This window comes from Zeus faber (assembly GCF_960531495.2).
Source record: "Zeus faber genome assembly, chromosome: 20".
NCBI classification, from domain to species: Eukaryota; Metazoa; Chordata; class Actinopteri; order Zeiformes; family Zeidae; genus Zeus; species Zeus faber.
Genome location: NC_137207.1, coordinates 26,995,614 through 27,009,911, shown reverse-complemented (window position 1 = coordinate 27,009,911; position 14,298 = coordinate 26,995,614). Strand labels below are relative to the sequence as shown.

General features: G+C 43.7%; 1 protein-coding gene across 3 annotated transcripts in view; it reads right to left on the bottom strand.

The window, feature by feature from the left end:
• Nucleotides 1-14,298, bottom strand: part of aclyb (ATP citrate lyase b) — a 31,957-nt gene that overhangs the window by 14,463 nt on the left and 3,196 nt on the right. For 2 of the 3 annotated variants that reach the window (XM_080021675.1, XM_080021676.1), the window contains exons 2-13: nucleotides 13,131-13,313; nucleotides 11,607-11,729; nucleotides 8,882-8,944; nucleotides 8,546-8,736; nucleotides 5,256-5,335; nucleotides 4,889-5,019; nucleotides 4,252-4,370; nucleotides 3,488-3,624; nucleotides 3,011-3,072; nucleotides 2,220-2,337; nucleotides 1,857-2,011; nucleotides 1,167-1,260 (exon numbers count right to left, since the gene is read on the bottom strand). In XM_080021675.1, coding sequence (XP_079877801.1) covers nucleotides 1,167-1,260; nucleotides 1,857-2,011; nucleotides 2,220-2,337; nucleotides 3,011-3,072; nucleotides 3,488-3,624; nucleotides 4,252-4,370; nucleotides 4,889-5,019; nucleotides 5,256-5,335; nucleotides 8,546-8,736; nucleotides 8,882-8,944; nucleotides 11,607-11,729; nucleotides 13,131-13,289 — 1,432 coding nt within the window. In that variant the 5' untranslated portion in view covers nucleotides 13,290-13,313. Of the gene's footprint in view, nucleotides 1-851; nucleotides 909-1,166; nucleotides 1,261-1,856; nucleotides 2,012-2,219; nucleotides 2,338-3,010; nucleotides 3,073-3,487; nucleotides 3,625-4,251; nucleotides 4,371-4,888; nucleotides 5,020-5,255; nucleotides 5,336-8,545; nucleotides 8,737-8,881; nucleotides 8,945-11,606; nucleotides 11,730-13,130; nucleotides 13,314-14,298 lie in introns of all 3 variants that reach the window. The other variant, XM_080021674.1, reaches the window with a different exon arrangement.

The window sequence follows — 14,298 nt, the reverse complement described above, 5'->3', positions numbered from 1 at the left end:
TCAGCACTGTACGGTGACGTGTGCTCTGTCGTCACGGTGAAGGGGCGAAAAGAGGTTGCCTAGGTTCTAGGGTGGTGTGCAGATATGCGTCTGTGGCCAAAAGAGCTGATTTGCAGAAGTGAAAAATAAACAGTCAACCAAAACCTCAGAAACCTGATATAAAAAAAAAAAAAAGAATAATAATAAAAAAAAGACAACCCATATTTTAATGAGGCCTGGGTGGAAAAATGGCAAGAAAATCCTTCGGTATGTTAAGGATCTGCAATCTGCACCTTTGGTAACTGACATTGTGTCCCAGAAAAGTCGTTTGTTTTGAGATGAAAAATAAATAAATAAAAATTGATAAATAAGAAGTGCTTTGTACTTCTATAAAGCACTGGCCAGAGTGCAGGTGTAAAAGCCATACAAAGTACAAACACACGCTTGCTGTGCAGCTGGATGCACTATTCCAACATCAAGCCCCTGCTGGCTGCGGTGCTAAACCCTAACAAACAATCTGAAGAGGAAAAACAAACCCAAAACAGGGCTGGAGGGTAACACTCATTCAGGCTGGCATGACAGCTTAGTTACACCAAGGTTTATCTAAATATGCCAAGGTGAATAAACACTAACAAGGTTTTGACCTAGTGAGCCTTATCAGGACGAAAACCTTGGTGTGAATCACGCATCGGTCCTGTTGCTATTTTGAAGTACAGTGAGTGGCAGCCTCCACCTTTTGAGTGGTTTTTTTTGCTTGTAGAAACACACCCCTTACTATCGGTTAAGGAAATCAGATGGAGGGGGAACACGCCAGCGCACAGCATGGGGGCGGGGAGGGGGCTTGGCATGATCATGGCACACCCACCACTCACCTCTCAGGTCGTTTGTGAGCACCTTCTCCGAGGGCCACAGTATAGAGTGCAGAGAGTCTTAAGAGATACAAGTGAGAGGAAGAAGAACAAGAAACAAGATTTGGGTGGAGAGGGTGGGGGTGGGTCCAAGGGCACAGGAGAAAAAAAGTAAGTACGGCAGATCAGACGCAGCAGTGAGCAGGGGAGGAGTGAAATGCAGGAAGGAAAGATGACGGAAATGAAGGAGCACACAACGAAAGGAGGCGTAGGGTGATGGGGACGGGGTCTCCCGACAGCGAAGCAGGGGCAGCGAGGAGCAGCGCCGGGCGCGGTTACCTGCTGGAAGACTGGCCTTGGGCTTTTTGGCTGGGGTGGCATCGTTGGGTGTTCTGTGTTCAGAAAACGAGGCCGTCCTGGTCGTGGCCGGAGTCTGAAGGGAGACGGAGAAATGAGACGGGAAGAGTATTCCACTAAATATTTAGACTTGGTGTTTTGTTTTTAAACTGTGCCCAGCGGGGGGAGACATTACCATGGCACCTGGTCAAAAAATTTAAATAAAAAAAAAATAAAAAATAAAAATCCCCAATGAGTTGCTTCTGCCACCAACAAATCAAGGGTAGTTCCACACACTGTCGATCATATTTTATTACAAATGACGTGGCGTCTGCTTCAGTTCTCTTGTTTGCAAATGATAAAAGTGCAAGACAAATATTAAATACACGTCATCTACTGCGAACGGTGTTAAAATCAGAGGTGGACCAGACTCGGCTTCACAAGGTAAAAGTCCTGCCGTGTTTTTGCTCTAGCTGCACATCTCTGGAACAATTAGCACAGTGGTTCTCAACGTTCTATGACCCTCAACCTTGAAAAAGGCTGAAAAAATAAAAATAAAAATACAATCTCTGAACTCAATCACTCAAAATTCTGGGGAAGACTTTTACTTCCTGGACCCGGAAGCTCCACATCAGGTTTGAATATCGCCTTGCGGTTAAATCATTACAACATCAAGAATGACAACATCAATACCACAGTGTTGCTGCTGGCGTTGAGCAGGAAGTTGGCGGTGTGGGCGTCCATAGGCGGCTGGTTGGGGATGGGCCGATGGCCCAGCGCCATGCCCACGATGGCCGTCATGTGGGTCTCGGTGCCAAACACGTGGATTGGGATCCCCGTGGTCTTACCTAGAGAAATGAAACAAATACACACGAGTGTTGATGTATTTAATTTCTAACAATCCTTAACGAATGGAAATATGTTACATTGTTGATGAAATCCAATCCAAACAGGATAAACATTGTTGAATCTATATAATGTTGATCAGCCTAGATGTAGTAGCTCAAACAGTCTTGTCTCTGATCTGTGCTGCGACAGGGCTTCACGGTCACTCACCTACTTCCCCCATCACCCTCAGGCCCTCCTGGTAGTTGGGGCCGCCACGGCGCACAAAGATGGTGACCTCGTGCTCCTTCAGAGGACCCTGGTAGTCTTTGATGGCTCTGACGATGCCCTGGGGAGGAGCAGAGGTCAGCTGTGTGGAGCAGCGAGGGAACCACCTTCAAACAGCACCTGTCACGTAACAGTTTGCTGATGTACGAGGCTAAACCAAAAAAAAATGTAACCGCTGCAAAAAGACATCAGTCATCACTTCCTCCAAGGGGAGCCTCAATTCTGACTGAGGTCAACTCAAAACAACCAGTAGAGTTTCCTGTGTGGTGCCTCAGGTCTTTTTTCATATTACTCTACCAAATATAACCACCTTCCTCAGAAAACAATATAAAAAACACTGAAAACTGCACAGAAAGAAAAGACATTACAAACTGCTTCCAAAGGAGAGGAGGAGGTTTAAACAGTAAACGCTCGGTCGCCCTTGTTTTTAGACTGGATTTCGTAATAGTATCGTACAAAACACACTTCATTCCCTTTCAGTCCGATCCATCGGTAAACAATATAACGTTGAGATTTTGGATAAGTCACCACGATGGAAGAATTAAGTGGGAGTTAATTACGTAAGTGCATCATAGACAGATTTGATTATAGTGACATCTCATCAACTGCTATAATTGCCCTCATACAGTATATTACAGCTTCTAAAACAACAAGTGGATTAATGTGACTGTGAGGCCTGAACAACTACAGTGTCTCAGGTCCACGACAGTAAAAAACAAACAAACAACTCTCACTTTGAACGTGGCTGCTACGTTGGTGAAGTTGGCGATGCTTCCTCCGATGATCAGCACTTTGCCTGCAGGGTCCAGAGGGGGAGGCCGGAGTGTTAGAACGTAAGACGACTCTGTTGCAACGAGCCGGGAGCTCTCAAGGCTGTTGTTGGCAACAAGAGGCTGCGTATTCAGTTCATACAACTACTTTCTACTTCAAGGAGTTATTTTCAAGTCTACAATCGTTTTGCATGAATAAATACGCAGGTGCAGGCAAAATACTTGACGTCCTAAAGTGATAAAAAAAAAAAAAAGTAATAAAAAGCTATTTCAATGAAGCTGTCTGTGGATATTTGTTTCAAATGTTTGTGAGAGCACTGATTCACTTCCATAGTTTTGTTTTTGCTCAACCTGTGACAACGCTGCTTAACTGACAACTGGGTGATATTTGGACCTCCAGCTTTCCACGGATTTCCCGAGGTGCATTGTGGCACCGCCCACCTTGCTGATGCTTCTCGCGGGTCATGAGGTAGAGGATGGTCTTTGCGTAGTCGTAGGTCTGCTGCTCACTGGGAGCTCCAGAATACTCCCCGTAGTTGGCCAGCTCGTCGACCCCGCCCAGATCGCAGATGGTGTCGCTGTGGAGCGGGGAGACACACACGGGGTCTCTGACGGGTCCATTTCAGAAAACCTCATCATTTCGTCTCCATTTCTGCAATTTATATGCGGAGAACCTGTCTCCCCACGTTGAGCAGTCCTTTCTGGGGGGAAGTGCGTGGCGTGCGGTTCAGATCAGACTGGTATGTTAATATGGCAAACGGCTGACGTGACTTGGACTTCTGACGAGTGTGCTCGGTTTTTACAGACATACTGGGTCCAGATGATCACAAATCAATTCCTGCAGAAGGACATTTCTCAGCTTCTGTATCTTTACATTCAGGCACAGACACCAACGCATTCAAGTTCCAGGTGGAAAGACAAAGACTGACAGGTCAGCCAAGAAGCCATGGTTAAAAAAAAATGTTTTGCTATTAATGGTGATGAAACACCTTCCTTAATTTAGCAGAGCACATATTGAAATCCTACTCTTCATCATCTTGAATACCCAGTGGGAGACATTTTCATAGTCGATGGGCATCTGATGCAATATGTGGTCATATGGGATATTCTTATGTAAAAATGATTAGACACTGATGACAGTGTTTGCATGTGAACGGCCTTGGTGCTCATTTCGCCTGCTCACTGCTGTTAAGTTGACCCTCTACCTGTAGACCACGGAGGCTCCTCCTCCTGCCACCATGGTCCAGATCCTGCCACGTGGATTCAGCAGCGTCAGCTTCAGACTGGCACCGCTCTTGGCATCCAGGTCGGCGATGTAGGCCTCCTACAATGGACGGAACACAAGACCCTTTAGGGCTTTCTCAGGGTGTAGTACGGTACAGAGCATGTTAACCACACACATGACAAATACATATTATGCCATTGAAATTAAGAAGAATACAATGACATAACATAGAACATTTAAAACGGCCAGAGGTTACAAGACAAATCATTTAGGAGTTTTACAGAAGATAAACAGTAATCAAGAGCACAAGAATAAATAAACAACATGCTGCAGAAGGAGGCGCGACACAGGAGAGAAGCATGGAGTCCACATCTGAGGAGAGACCGTCACGGTCGTTTACAGTCTCACTTCCCGCAGAAAGGGAAAATGACGTGCGAAGATTGTGGGAAAAGTAGACCTTGGGTACACGTTGATACAACTGGACTATGAAGAGGCAGACAACTGTCTGTCCACACGGTGTATGAGCCCTGTACTAACAGACAGCCAGTGCCTTTAGCAAATACCACAGACTTCTAATATTTACCTCAGTTGAAATGAACATAAAACTTCAATCTTACCTCTGGATAGGCCTCTCTACCAAAGGGTGGGGGGAATTCCACGTCCCCCCATTTGGCCTTGCAGATGTAATCTGCGGTTGCGTCTATTTTGGCTGCCATGTCAAGGACATACACTCCATCTTGGGTTACCACTAGTATTACAAGATGAATAAATAAGTAGTTATTCACAGATGTTGGACATCAACCTCACAGTTTACAGATTGATCTGCATGGTGTGGTATTAGCCTTTACCTCCAACGACACCAAAAAGCCTGGGTCATTTAAAGAGGTTCATATAGAGACGTGTGCTGAATGAATCTTGATATTCAGCACTTCACAACAAATGATTACAGTTCAGACTTGACTGGTAGAGCTACACAAAGCTCACCCAGTGGGTTGATCTCCAGGTAGGTGAAGTAGAGGTCCTCATACAGGTTGAAGAGGCCCACGATAAAACTTGCCAGGACTCTAGGAAATGAGACCAGATCCTTTGATTAAAATACAAAGCTTTACTTTGAATCACTGAACAATGACATGTTCTACACAGACTGATTATCCTGCGTGGATCTATACAAGTCCTCACCGCAAAGAGACGTAGATAAGGGCTGGGAATCAAAGTCAATGAACTAAGTATATCATTTCTACGCAGTATTGAAACATACTGTGGCGTTCCGTGGCAACTGTTGATACCAAGTAGTTGCTCTCTTCAGTTGAAGTCATTCAACAACAAAACTACAGGGTTTGTACAGCAAGAGATATGGAATGATATGAGGTGCAGAAACAGCTTTAAAATTCATCTTCTGAGTCAGTGGGTCACGTAATCTTTTGTTTTCTTTGAAGGCGGGAGTTATTTAAAAGCAGTTTATCATCTTTAAAACAGTATTGCCAATATTTAAATGGAAAAAAAACAAAAAAAAAAAACAAAACTGTTACTCAGTAAGAGCTAGCGAACAGACACCCAGCCCTAATGATGACACAAGACCACAGACAGGGGATGTGTAGGTTGTATTGAGGCCTCAAATAAAGCCTTAAAGCCACATCCTTTGAAGAAAGCAAAAGGAGGAACAAGATGGAGAGGCAACAGGAACAAGCAGGCAAACAATTCTGCTAAAGGTCAGTGTGTGCGTAGCTGGATAAGAACACATTCAGACCCCAAGCAGTCGCATTCAGGAGCAGTGACACAAACAAAAACCATCGGGGCTCAATCACTTTTAAAAGTGGTTGCCAGGCATCAGCTTTTGGTTGCCGAAACTGAAACTATGCTTGCCATTTTTAGTCACCTTATATTTTGGGTAATTAAGATACTGTGCAGTTATAAGTCAGCTCAATAAAGAAAATGTGACTTAAAATAATGTCTAAAAGCATTATTACAGTAAGCAAACAATTCCTTGTAGTTTGTACAGTGTTTTTAATCTGATACTTCACAGAATTTGAATCCTCGGAAGTGAAACAACGAGTCAAGACAGATGAGAGCTGTGATAACAACTCCGGGATGCCAGGGTGAGGAATTTGGGAGGGAGGCCGGAATTTCACGGAGGGAGAGCGGCCCCGATGGAAGGTCTTCTGTCGGTCAGCCTTCCTTCTCTCCGCCCATGATGAGTGAGGTGTGACTGACTGTGCTGCAAATTTGCTGCGGCCACGAAGCAGACACATCCCTAGTGTCCCACTAGTACCGATAACACGCTTAGTATTTCACAATTTTTGGGGGGGGGGGTTGGATTAACGTCGGTGCCGATACGTGAAAATTAAATAAATGGATTGTATTTAAAAAGTAAAAATAAAAAGCAAAAGAGTGGTGGGGGCAAAATGTAGTGAAGTCGTTTTTGGCTTTGGTCGTAAAGTAATTGGAATATGTCCGAACACCATGTAACAATGGTAACCGCGGCAACCCTAGATCACCCCCAGCCTGTGTCTCCGTCTCTCTCTTGCACGCAGGCAATAAGAATCTCAGTTCTGTTGGTCCCCTCATTGTTAACAATGGTTAATTCTAATTTGCATCTTTCCATTTAGAAGTAGCTCTCCACCAGATGAGCTCTGAGCCATGCTTATTATTAATGCTGTCTGTCTACTGAGATAAGAACTGGTTATTGCATTGTAACGGCTACGTTTTATATTTTACCAAATTGACTAGAAAAATAACTAAAGCTGAGACATTTCCTGTATATTTTCATTTTAGTCAGTTCTGTAGGTTCACAACATAGTTTCAGTTTTATTTTGTTCTGTCTGGTTTTAACTAACTTTAATGTTTTTCACAGCTAGTAGGGTTGCTGCAGTTATCCATGTTACGGCATACACCGATTACATTGGTTGTTCACTGCCATTTGGATTTCAGAGAAATAAAACCCATTTAGTTCATTTTTGCGTATCGGCACCCACGTTGAAATAACAAAAGTCCAATTCGTAACATACTAAGCGCAGACGTGAAAAAAGCAAATGTTTGAATCCCTGGCTGTAATAACCTTGCTCTGCTCTTGGGCTGGCGGTGCTGTCAGCAGCCCGGCAGGAGAGTCACTCCGCGGTGCGCCGGGATTTTACAACTCAACTATGAGCAGGACGCACACTTTGACTTTCTGATTGTGTGGAAATCTGATGTTTTCACGTCACAGATGACGAAGAAAGCCGTTACTGTAACAGCAATATTTAAATATCATTAATGCAACAAATCTTAGTCATTCATTTTTCTGTCCCTATTTTTATAAAGTGGTTGCCAAAGTGGGCAACCAGAGGCTACAAAATGGTTGCCAACTGACTCATTCTGGTGGTCGAGAAACAACAGTTACAAGCCATATGTATTTTAAATGTAAACTGGGATATTTCCCCACAATAAAGCAAACCAAGAGCGTCCTTGATTCATCTTTAAGCTCCTCTTCCAGTTTCCTCCCCAGCCCTGTCCAACAGCAACATTCAACTCATTTAACAGTGACAGGAACATGAGGGAGGGCTGAAATAATTACAGCCACTTTGCAAATGGAGTGGAGACGGCCTGGCCATAGGAAAGTCATTAAAACTAGCAGAAGCCAGTTTAGGTTGCAAATAACTCTTCCCGCAGAAACATTTTGTGACCATATAATTCCACTCTAGAAGCTACTTTCAGCGAATCTATTTTACGGCATTTTTAAGACAATAACGCTCCATTTAGGTTCAATGCAACTTTATGGTATGGTTTTCTATTAACTTTAAATAAATTCACTGGGCCAACTATGAGCTTTGAAAAACAGATGAAGACATTTATATACATTTTATTCTCTAACCTTTAAAAGCTCTAAATGTTGAAATTTTGCCATTGACAAACCAAGTAGAAAAAGCATCCACTGAATTACCTTATTGCAAAGATACGCAATACCTGTAAAAGCTAATCTCGTTAGCTTCAAGGAGATAAGCACTTTATGTAGCATCCTGGATAAAGTAGTGGCGTTCTCACAATTGTACACTGTGTCCAAAATGGCAGACAAGCAACCGCGTGTTCAGTATGTCCCGAGAGCATATGATGTGAAAAGGCCAGGATACCACGCTGTCGTCGCCAACCCTCAAGATCCTCAAAGGGAGTGGAGCCGTTCTAGGGCGATGTAGTACGTCCTAGAACTCACATACTCAAGTACCCAGTGACAACAGTACCAGCATGTATAATCACTTCCCTTTAGATAGCAGTTTAACGGAGAGGTCGATGGGAATTCTTACTCTTTCTTGCTGTCCACGACGTGCATGAGGAGCTTCTCTGTGACTTGTTCCTCGCTCAGTTTCTCGTCCACAGCGACCAGCAGCTTCTGGGCCTTGGCATCCACGTCTCCAACCTCCACCCCACCCTCATGGTGGAACAGCACATAGTCGCCCTCACGCGTGGCATAGATGCACACGTAGAACTCTTCCTCCTGACACATGGGCGGACGCAGACCGTCGTCATCTTTTCTCCTCATAAACATAATCATGTTACAAGCAAGTTCAGTGACTTCTCCCCGACAAATTTTATTTGAAATGCAAATTGGACGCAGCCTGAGGGCACACTGGCCATGTTACCTGCGTATGCTCCACAAAGGGCTCAATCAGGAAGTTCTTCAAGACACCCTTTGCCTTTGCCACCTGTCATGAAAGAAGGTTCACGTCATAAACCCCAGGCATGTTTGTCTAACCTAGTTCAGCACTCAAAAACAAACTGCTGCGCTGTGAAGCAATGAATGGCTCACCAGAAAATGAGATTCTTCTAAATAAGGAGAAAAGGAAATTTATATATATATATATATATATATATATATATATATATATATATATATATATATATATATATATATATATATATATATATATATATATATATATATATATATCCCCCCCAAACAGCAATTCACAGGTTCAAACATTTTTGCGCTAAACAGACAGAAGCAGCTTAATCGGCCAAAATTCAACGAGCAAGGTCACTTCAACTAGTTTAAAGAACACACACACCCCCACACACACACACACCCCCACCCCCCCACACACACACACACCAAATTTGTTGTTGATCCAGTAATGTAAATAGACTTTTGGATTTTGACTGTATCAACACCACATTTGGTATTAAAAATGAGCAAGATTGGTCTAAAAACAAAACAATACATTGTTGTTGAAATCATGTGACCACTTGTAAAACAACAACAAACACCCTGAAATTTAAACCTTATTTCTTGGATATTATATTATTCCCTCATATTGTTTTAGACTGCTCTATAAACATGTTTGTTATTTCCTCAAATAGTGACCAGGGCCTAGTGACCAGGAGAGTATCAGGCCTTTATTAGAAGCAGGCTTTTATATCAAAATCCCTCGGTTTATTAAGTATATCTGATCAAATTATATATGATTATTATTATTTTTTTTTTGAAGAAATACAGAAATGACCTTCAGCCATTTCTCACAGTAATCTAACTATGAACAACATTTTAAAACTTCAATATGTTTTCCCACTTAGTCCTGTGTTACCAAAACAAAAAATGTAGCAGACAATTTAAAAATTTAGAGTATATTTCAGAAAACAAGCTAGAAAGTTGTTATTGGTTGAAAGGCAGTGGGTAGGACAACAGGGAAAACTGCCTCTTTATTGGAGAACATTTAGTCTGGTTTATTTTTGAACCAAGGGCCCAGTTTTGTAGGGTTTTCCGCCGTCTAGTTCATTGTTAACCTTGTCCTTAATCTTATTCAAAGGGACAATCTACATTGACTCAGGGGCCACGAGTCCAATAGGTGTGCCATAAGCATGTGAGGTCCAGGAAGAAGGAAGGCGACTAAAATCCACCCCAAAATATTCAAATAAAATTGTCATCCCAAAGATAGGAAAGCACATGAAGTCGCAGCGGTTCAGAGAAGGGAAGAAGCCTGACAAGTTGTGTCTAGTCTAGGTGTGAAGAGAGAGAGAGACAGAGCGGTGACTAGTTGTGAAGAGAGGGAGAGACAGAGCGGTGACTAGTTGTGAAGAGAGAGAGAGAGAGCGGTGACTAGTTGTGAAGAGAGAGAGAGAGAGCGGTGACTAGTTGTGAAGAGAGAGAGAGACAGAGCGGTGACTAGTTGAGAAGAGAGGGAGAGACAGAGCGGTGACTAGTTGAGAAGAGAGGGAGAGACAGAGCGGTGACTAGTTGAGAAGAGAGAGAGAGACAGAGCGGTGACTAGTTGAGAAGAGAGAGAGAGACAGAGCGGTGACTAGTTGAGAAGAGAGAGAGAGACAGAGCGGTGACTAGTTGAGAAGAGAGAGAGAGACAGAGCGGTGACTAGTTGTGAAGAGAGAGAGAGACAGAGCGGTGACTAGTTGAGAAGAGAGAGAGAGACAGAGCGGTGACTAGTTGAGAAGAGAGAGAGAGACAGAGCGGTGACTAGTTGAGAAGAGAGAGAGAGACAGAGCGGTGACTAGTTGAGAAGAGAGAGAGAGACAGAGCGGTGACTAGTTGAGAAGAGAGAGAGAGACAGAGCGGTGACTAGTTGAGAAGAGAGAGAGACAGAGCGGTGACTATTTGAGAAGAGAGGGAGGGAGGGGTAGTGTTGCTGCCTGGAAGACCAGAATAGATCTCCTCCTGACATTGGCATTACACAACCTGACCTGACTGAGCTAAAGTTAAACTCCATGCTGGACGCAGCGTGCCATCCCATAAACACAACTCCAGCACGGCCACTCGCATAACCCTCACACCACCATTGTGACTTCTGGGCTGCACTTGATTCACATCTAGATTAATTAGCATCTTCATTAGCAACAAGAGGTTCTCTTGTTTACCGACAGGGGACAGTACTTGTACTTTGAATTAGAAAGTAATGAGTTACTTTTGACATCATTCTTGTTTAAAAACTAATCTTCCACAATGATGAGAATGAGCCTCCACTAGTTTTGTCTTCTAAATCTGCAGTAAAAATTTGGGTAATGTATATGAAAATAAACACTTCTTGCGGGGGCTTATGGGATGCTTTCCCTCTCGCGCACTAGCTGCGGTCAGCTGGTAAGGATGCTGATAACAGTGTCGGGTTCCACCCTCACGTGCTGCTAGAAAGGCTTAACGGGAGTTCCCGTTTAGGATTTGATTTTTGGAAATCAGTTCAAGTTTTGTGGTACGCCTGAGAGAGCAGTGGACAGCAACCATCAACACCGGGTCTTTAGAGTCAACCATTTCATCCTTTCAACTGGGAATGTCAACATGTGTACCAGCACTCGGCATTAACAGGCGCTGGGGTGGCCTGTTTTAAATAAGCAGGCAGGCCGGGGGACGGGCGGTCAACTCACAGTGGTCTCCTTCATGAGGCGGGGCGTGATCCAGCCTCGCACACCCTGCAGGTCCAGGTTGATGCCCACCAGGCCCAGCTTCCCACGCCGCTTGATCAGCTGGTCAGGCTTCACCACCAAGCGCTGCGGGAGGTTGAATCAAGACAAGGTCGTCTCACACGTCTGTTTTCAAACTGCACCATCAGAGCCAAGACCTTGTTCAGGCTTTCCAGGTTCCTTTCCAGGTTCCTTTCCAGGTTCCTTTCCAGGTTCTCCGAACGACAATTCAGAATCCCCCCCCGCCAGGGAGGTTAAGCTAGAAATGCAGGTTTCCAAATGCTGTGATGTAATATTCAACTGATATTTGTTAAAATATAGGAGGTTGAGTACAACAAACTGAGTTAAAGTTACTACATCATTTATGTAAATCATATTCAAATAATTTTCTGATCCTCGAGGCTGCAGGATGGAAACCCAAACAAACGGAAAACCCTTTTCAGAGTTCAATTTACCCGGTTCTGATGCTGAATGACTCCCCTGTACATGGAACAGCTGGCTTTCAGGTGGAGATGGCAAACAGCAGCTTTTATTTTCACCAGCAACTACATGGTTGGGTTCATCAGGGTGTCAGCATCAAGAGGAGTTCTAAGCTTCAGGGCAAGACTTAAACTCTGGTGTTTATTTGGAGTCTGATTATAAATGTAGTTGGATTACTTTGGATTAGCTTTTATGGTTTATTTACGGAGGATAACGGGCACTAGGACCCACCCGAGACTCCATCAGCTGCCCAGCCAGGTGCCTGACTGAATTAATGAAAATACAACTGAAATATAGCGGGGAATCCAGAACAACTTCCCGGGTGTGAAGTAAACTCTAAAGTCTTTCCCTGGGTGTGATATTTGTTTTCCTGCTTGAATGATAATATTTTATTTACATGTGTGAGGTTTCATTTGTTGTAGTGAAAAAGCAATCCACGTAAGGACGGCACATTAGCGATTTTATATATGTGGTTGATGCATACCAGGAATGGGAATTAAATATTTTCACTAAATACATCTTTAGACTTGACCGCTATGGGAATCCACGCTCTAGATTAGGCTTTGCAGCTGGAAAAAGATAAGAGTCGAAGCCTTGAAAACAAAGAAAAATAAACAAAAGGGATGAGCCATGCAGCACGCTGCTTTGGTGACGCTTGTGCTTAATGTAACCTTTCATATTGATTAACATGGCAGCGTATCTGAAGCGCTTTGGCGTCGCTTCTAGTGTGGCCCAGCGATAAGTCACAGTTCACATTTGTTTCCTATTCCCTGCAATGGACCTTGGAAGCAGAAGCTGTCACAGTTATTTCACAATTATTTCATGATTGTATGACCGCAGTTATGTGAGCGGCTCACAATCTCATACGAAATCGGTGAGTTTCCATCAGTTGCTGATAACTGCCACGACTCCCTTCAATGCCAACAAATGGCTGCTCTGCAGGAGGCGCCTGGTGTTTGAGTTTCCGGAAGCTTTCAAGCCTGCGTGGTGGTGGTGGCTCAGCCTCACCTCTGTGAGCAGCCACGGGTGCTCCTGGGTAAGTCGGTCCCAGTCAGTGTCGCAGGTGACGTTGGCGTAGCGGAAGCGGTTCTGCACGGCGGCCGCGGTGCAGATGTACTTGTAGAGGAACTCCTTCCCCGTCTGCTCTGAAATAGCTTTTGCCGACATGGCAGCGCTGTCTGGCTCAGGGACCTGGGGGGGGGGGGTTGGAATTAGCCAGGATATCAGAGCACAGTGTCACTGGAACGACAGCAACGCTGCGGAGGAATTTATTATCACAACAATACGAATATTTTAAAGAAACAGTACCTGCTTACGAATTATTAAGATGTAGCAGAAACTCTGGTTTTAAAAATAAAACTTTCAGATGTTTCGACAATAGTTTAGACTAATTACTTTAAATGATAACCTAGTTTAACGATAAAATACCATCAAAAGTCTAAATCAAAATCCAAGTATTGGCCAAGCCAATACTTGGATTTTCAATATCTAATCCAGGGCAGGCAGGTAGCGGCAGGAGAAACTGATTCACATGAAGGAACCAAAGCATTGCTGCTTAAGTTGTCTGGAAAAGCCTTTGTAACAGTGTCCCATGAATGCACCTTGGAAGGAAGGGGGAATTCGTTGGGTAGTGTCAGAAAATTTGGGAATTCAACTTGTTTATGTCCTCAGCAGGAGAACGGGGACAGTGTCTGAAAAGGAGATATCAAGGTGCTTACGCAGGAAAACTGTAGGTACAGGGATCCGGAGGCATCAAGGACTACACACATTACATTTAGCCACCACGTTCATAAGCAGAGATTGTTTTAGTCATAAACATCTGCAAATCTTGCAACTCAGTGTTTTATTCCGGACCTCTAGTAACTTAGAGTAATTATAGCAATGAATAAAGTTTGAAAACTCACACTTTGGATTTCAGCTGTATACGTGGAACCTCTGTGGTATCACTATAAAGTATTATTCCATGTGTTTGAGGGGTTTGACAAAATAAACATCCCTGAGGCACCACACATGCTGGTTTGCCATTGTATGAATACATATTTAATATATAAAATCTGTTATGTAATCTTGCACATCTCTGGTGCCTGCGGGGGAAATCTTTCAACACTTGCAGCAAAGGGCACGTAGAGCTGAACCACGACAACAATGGACCAAAGAAGAATAAAGAAGCCAAACA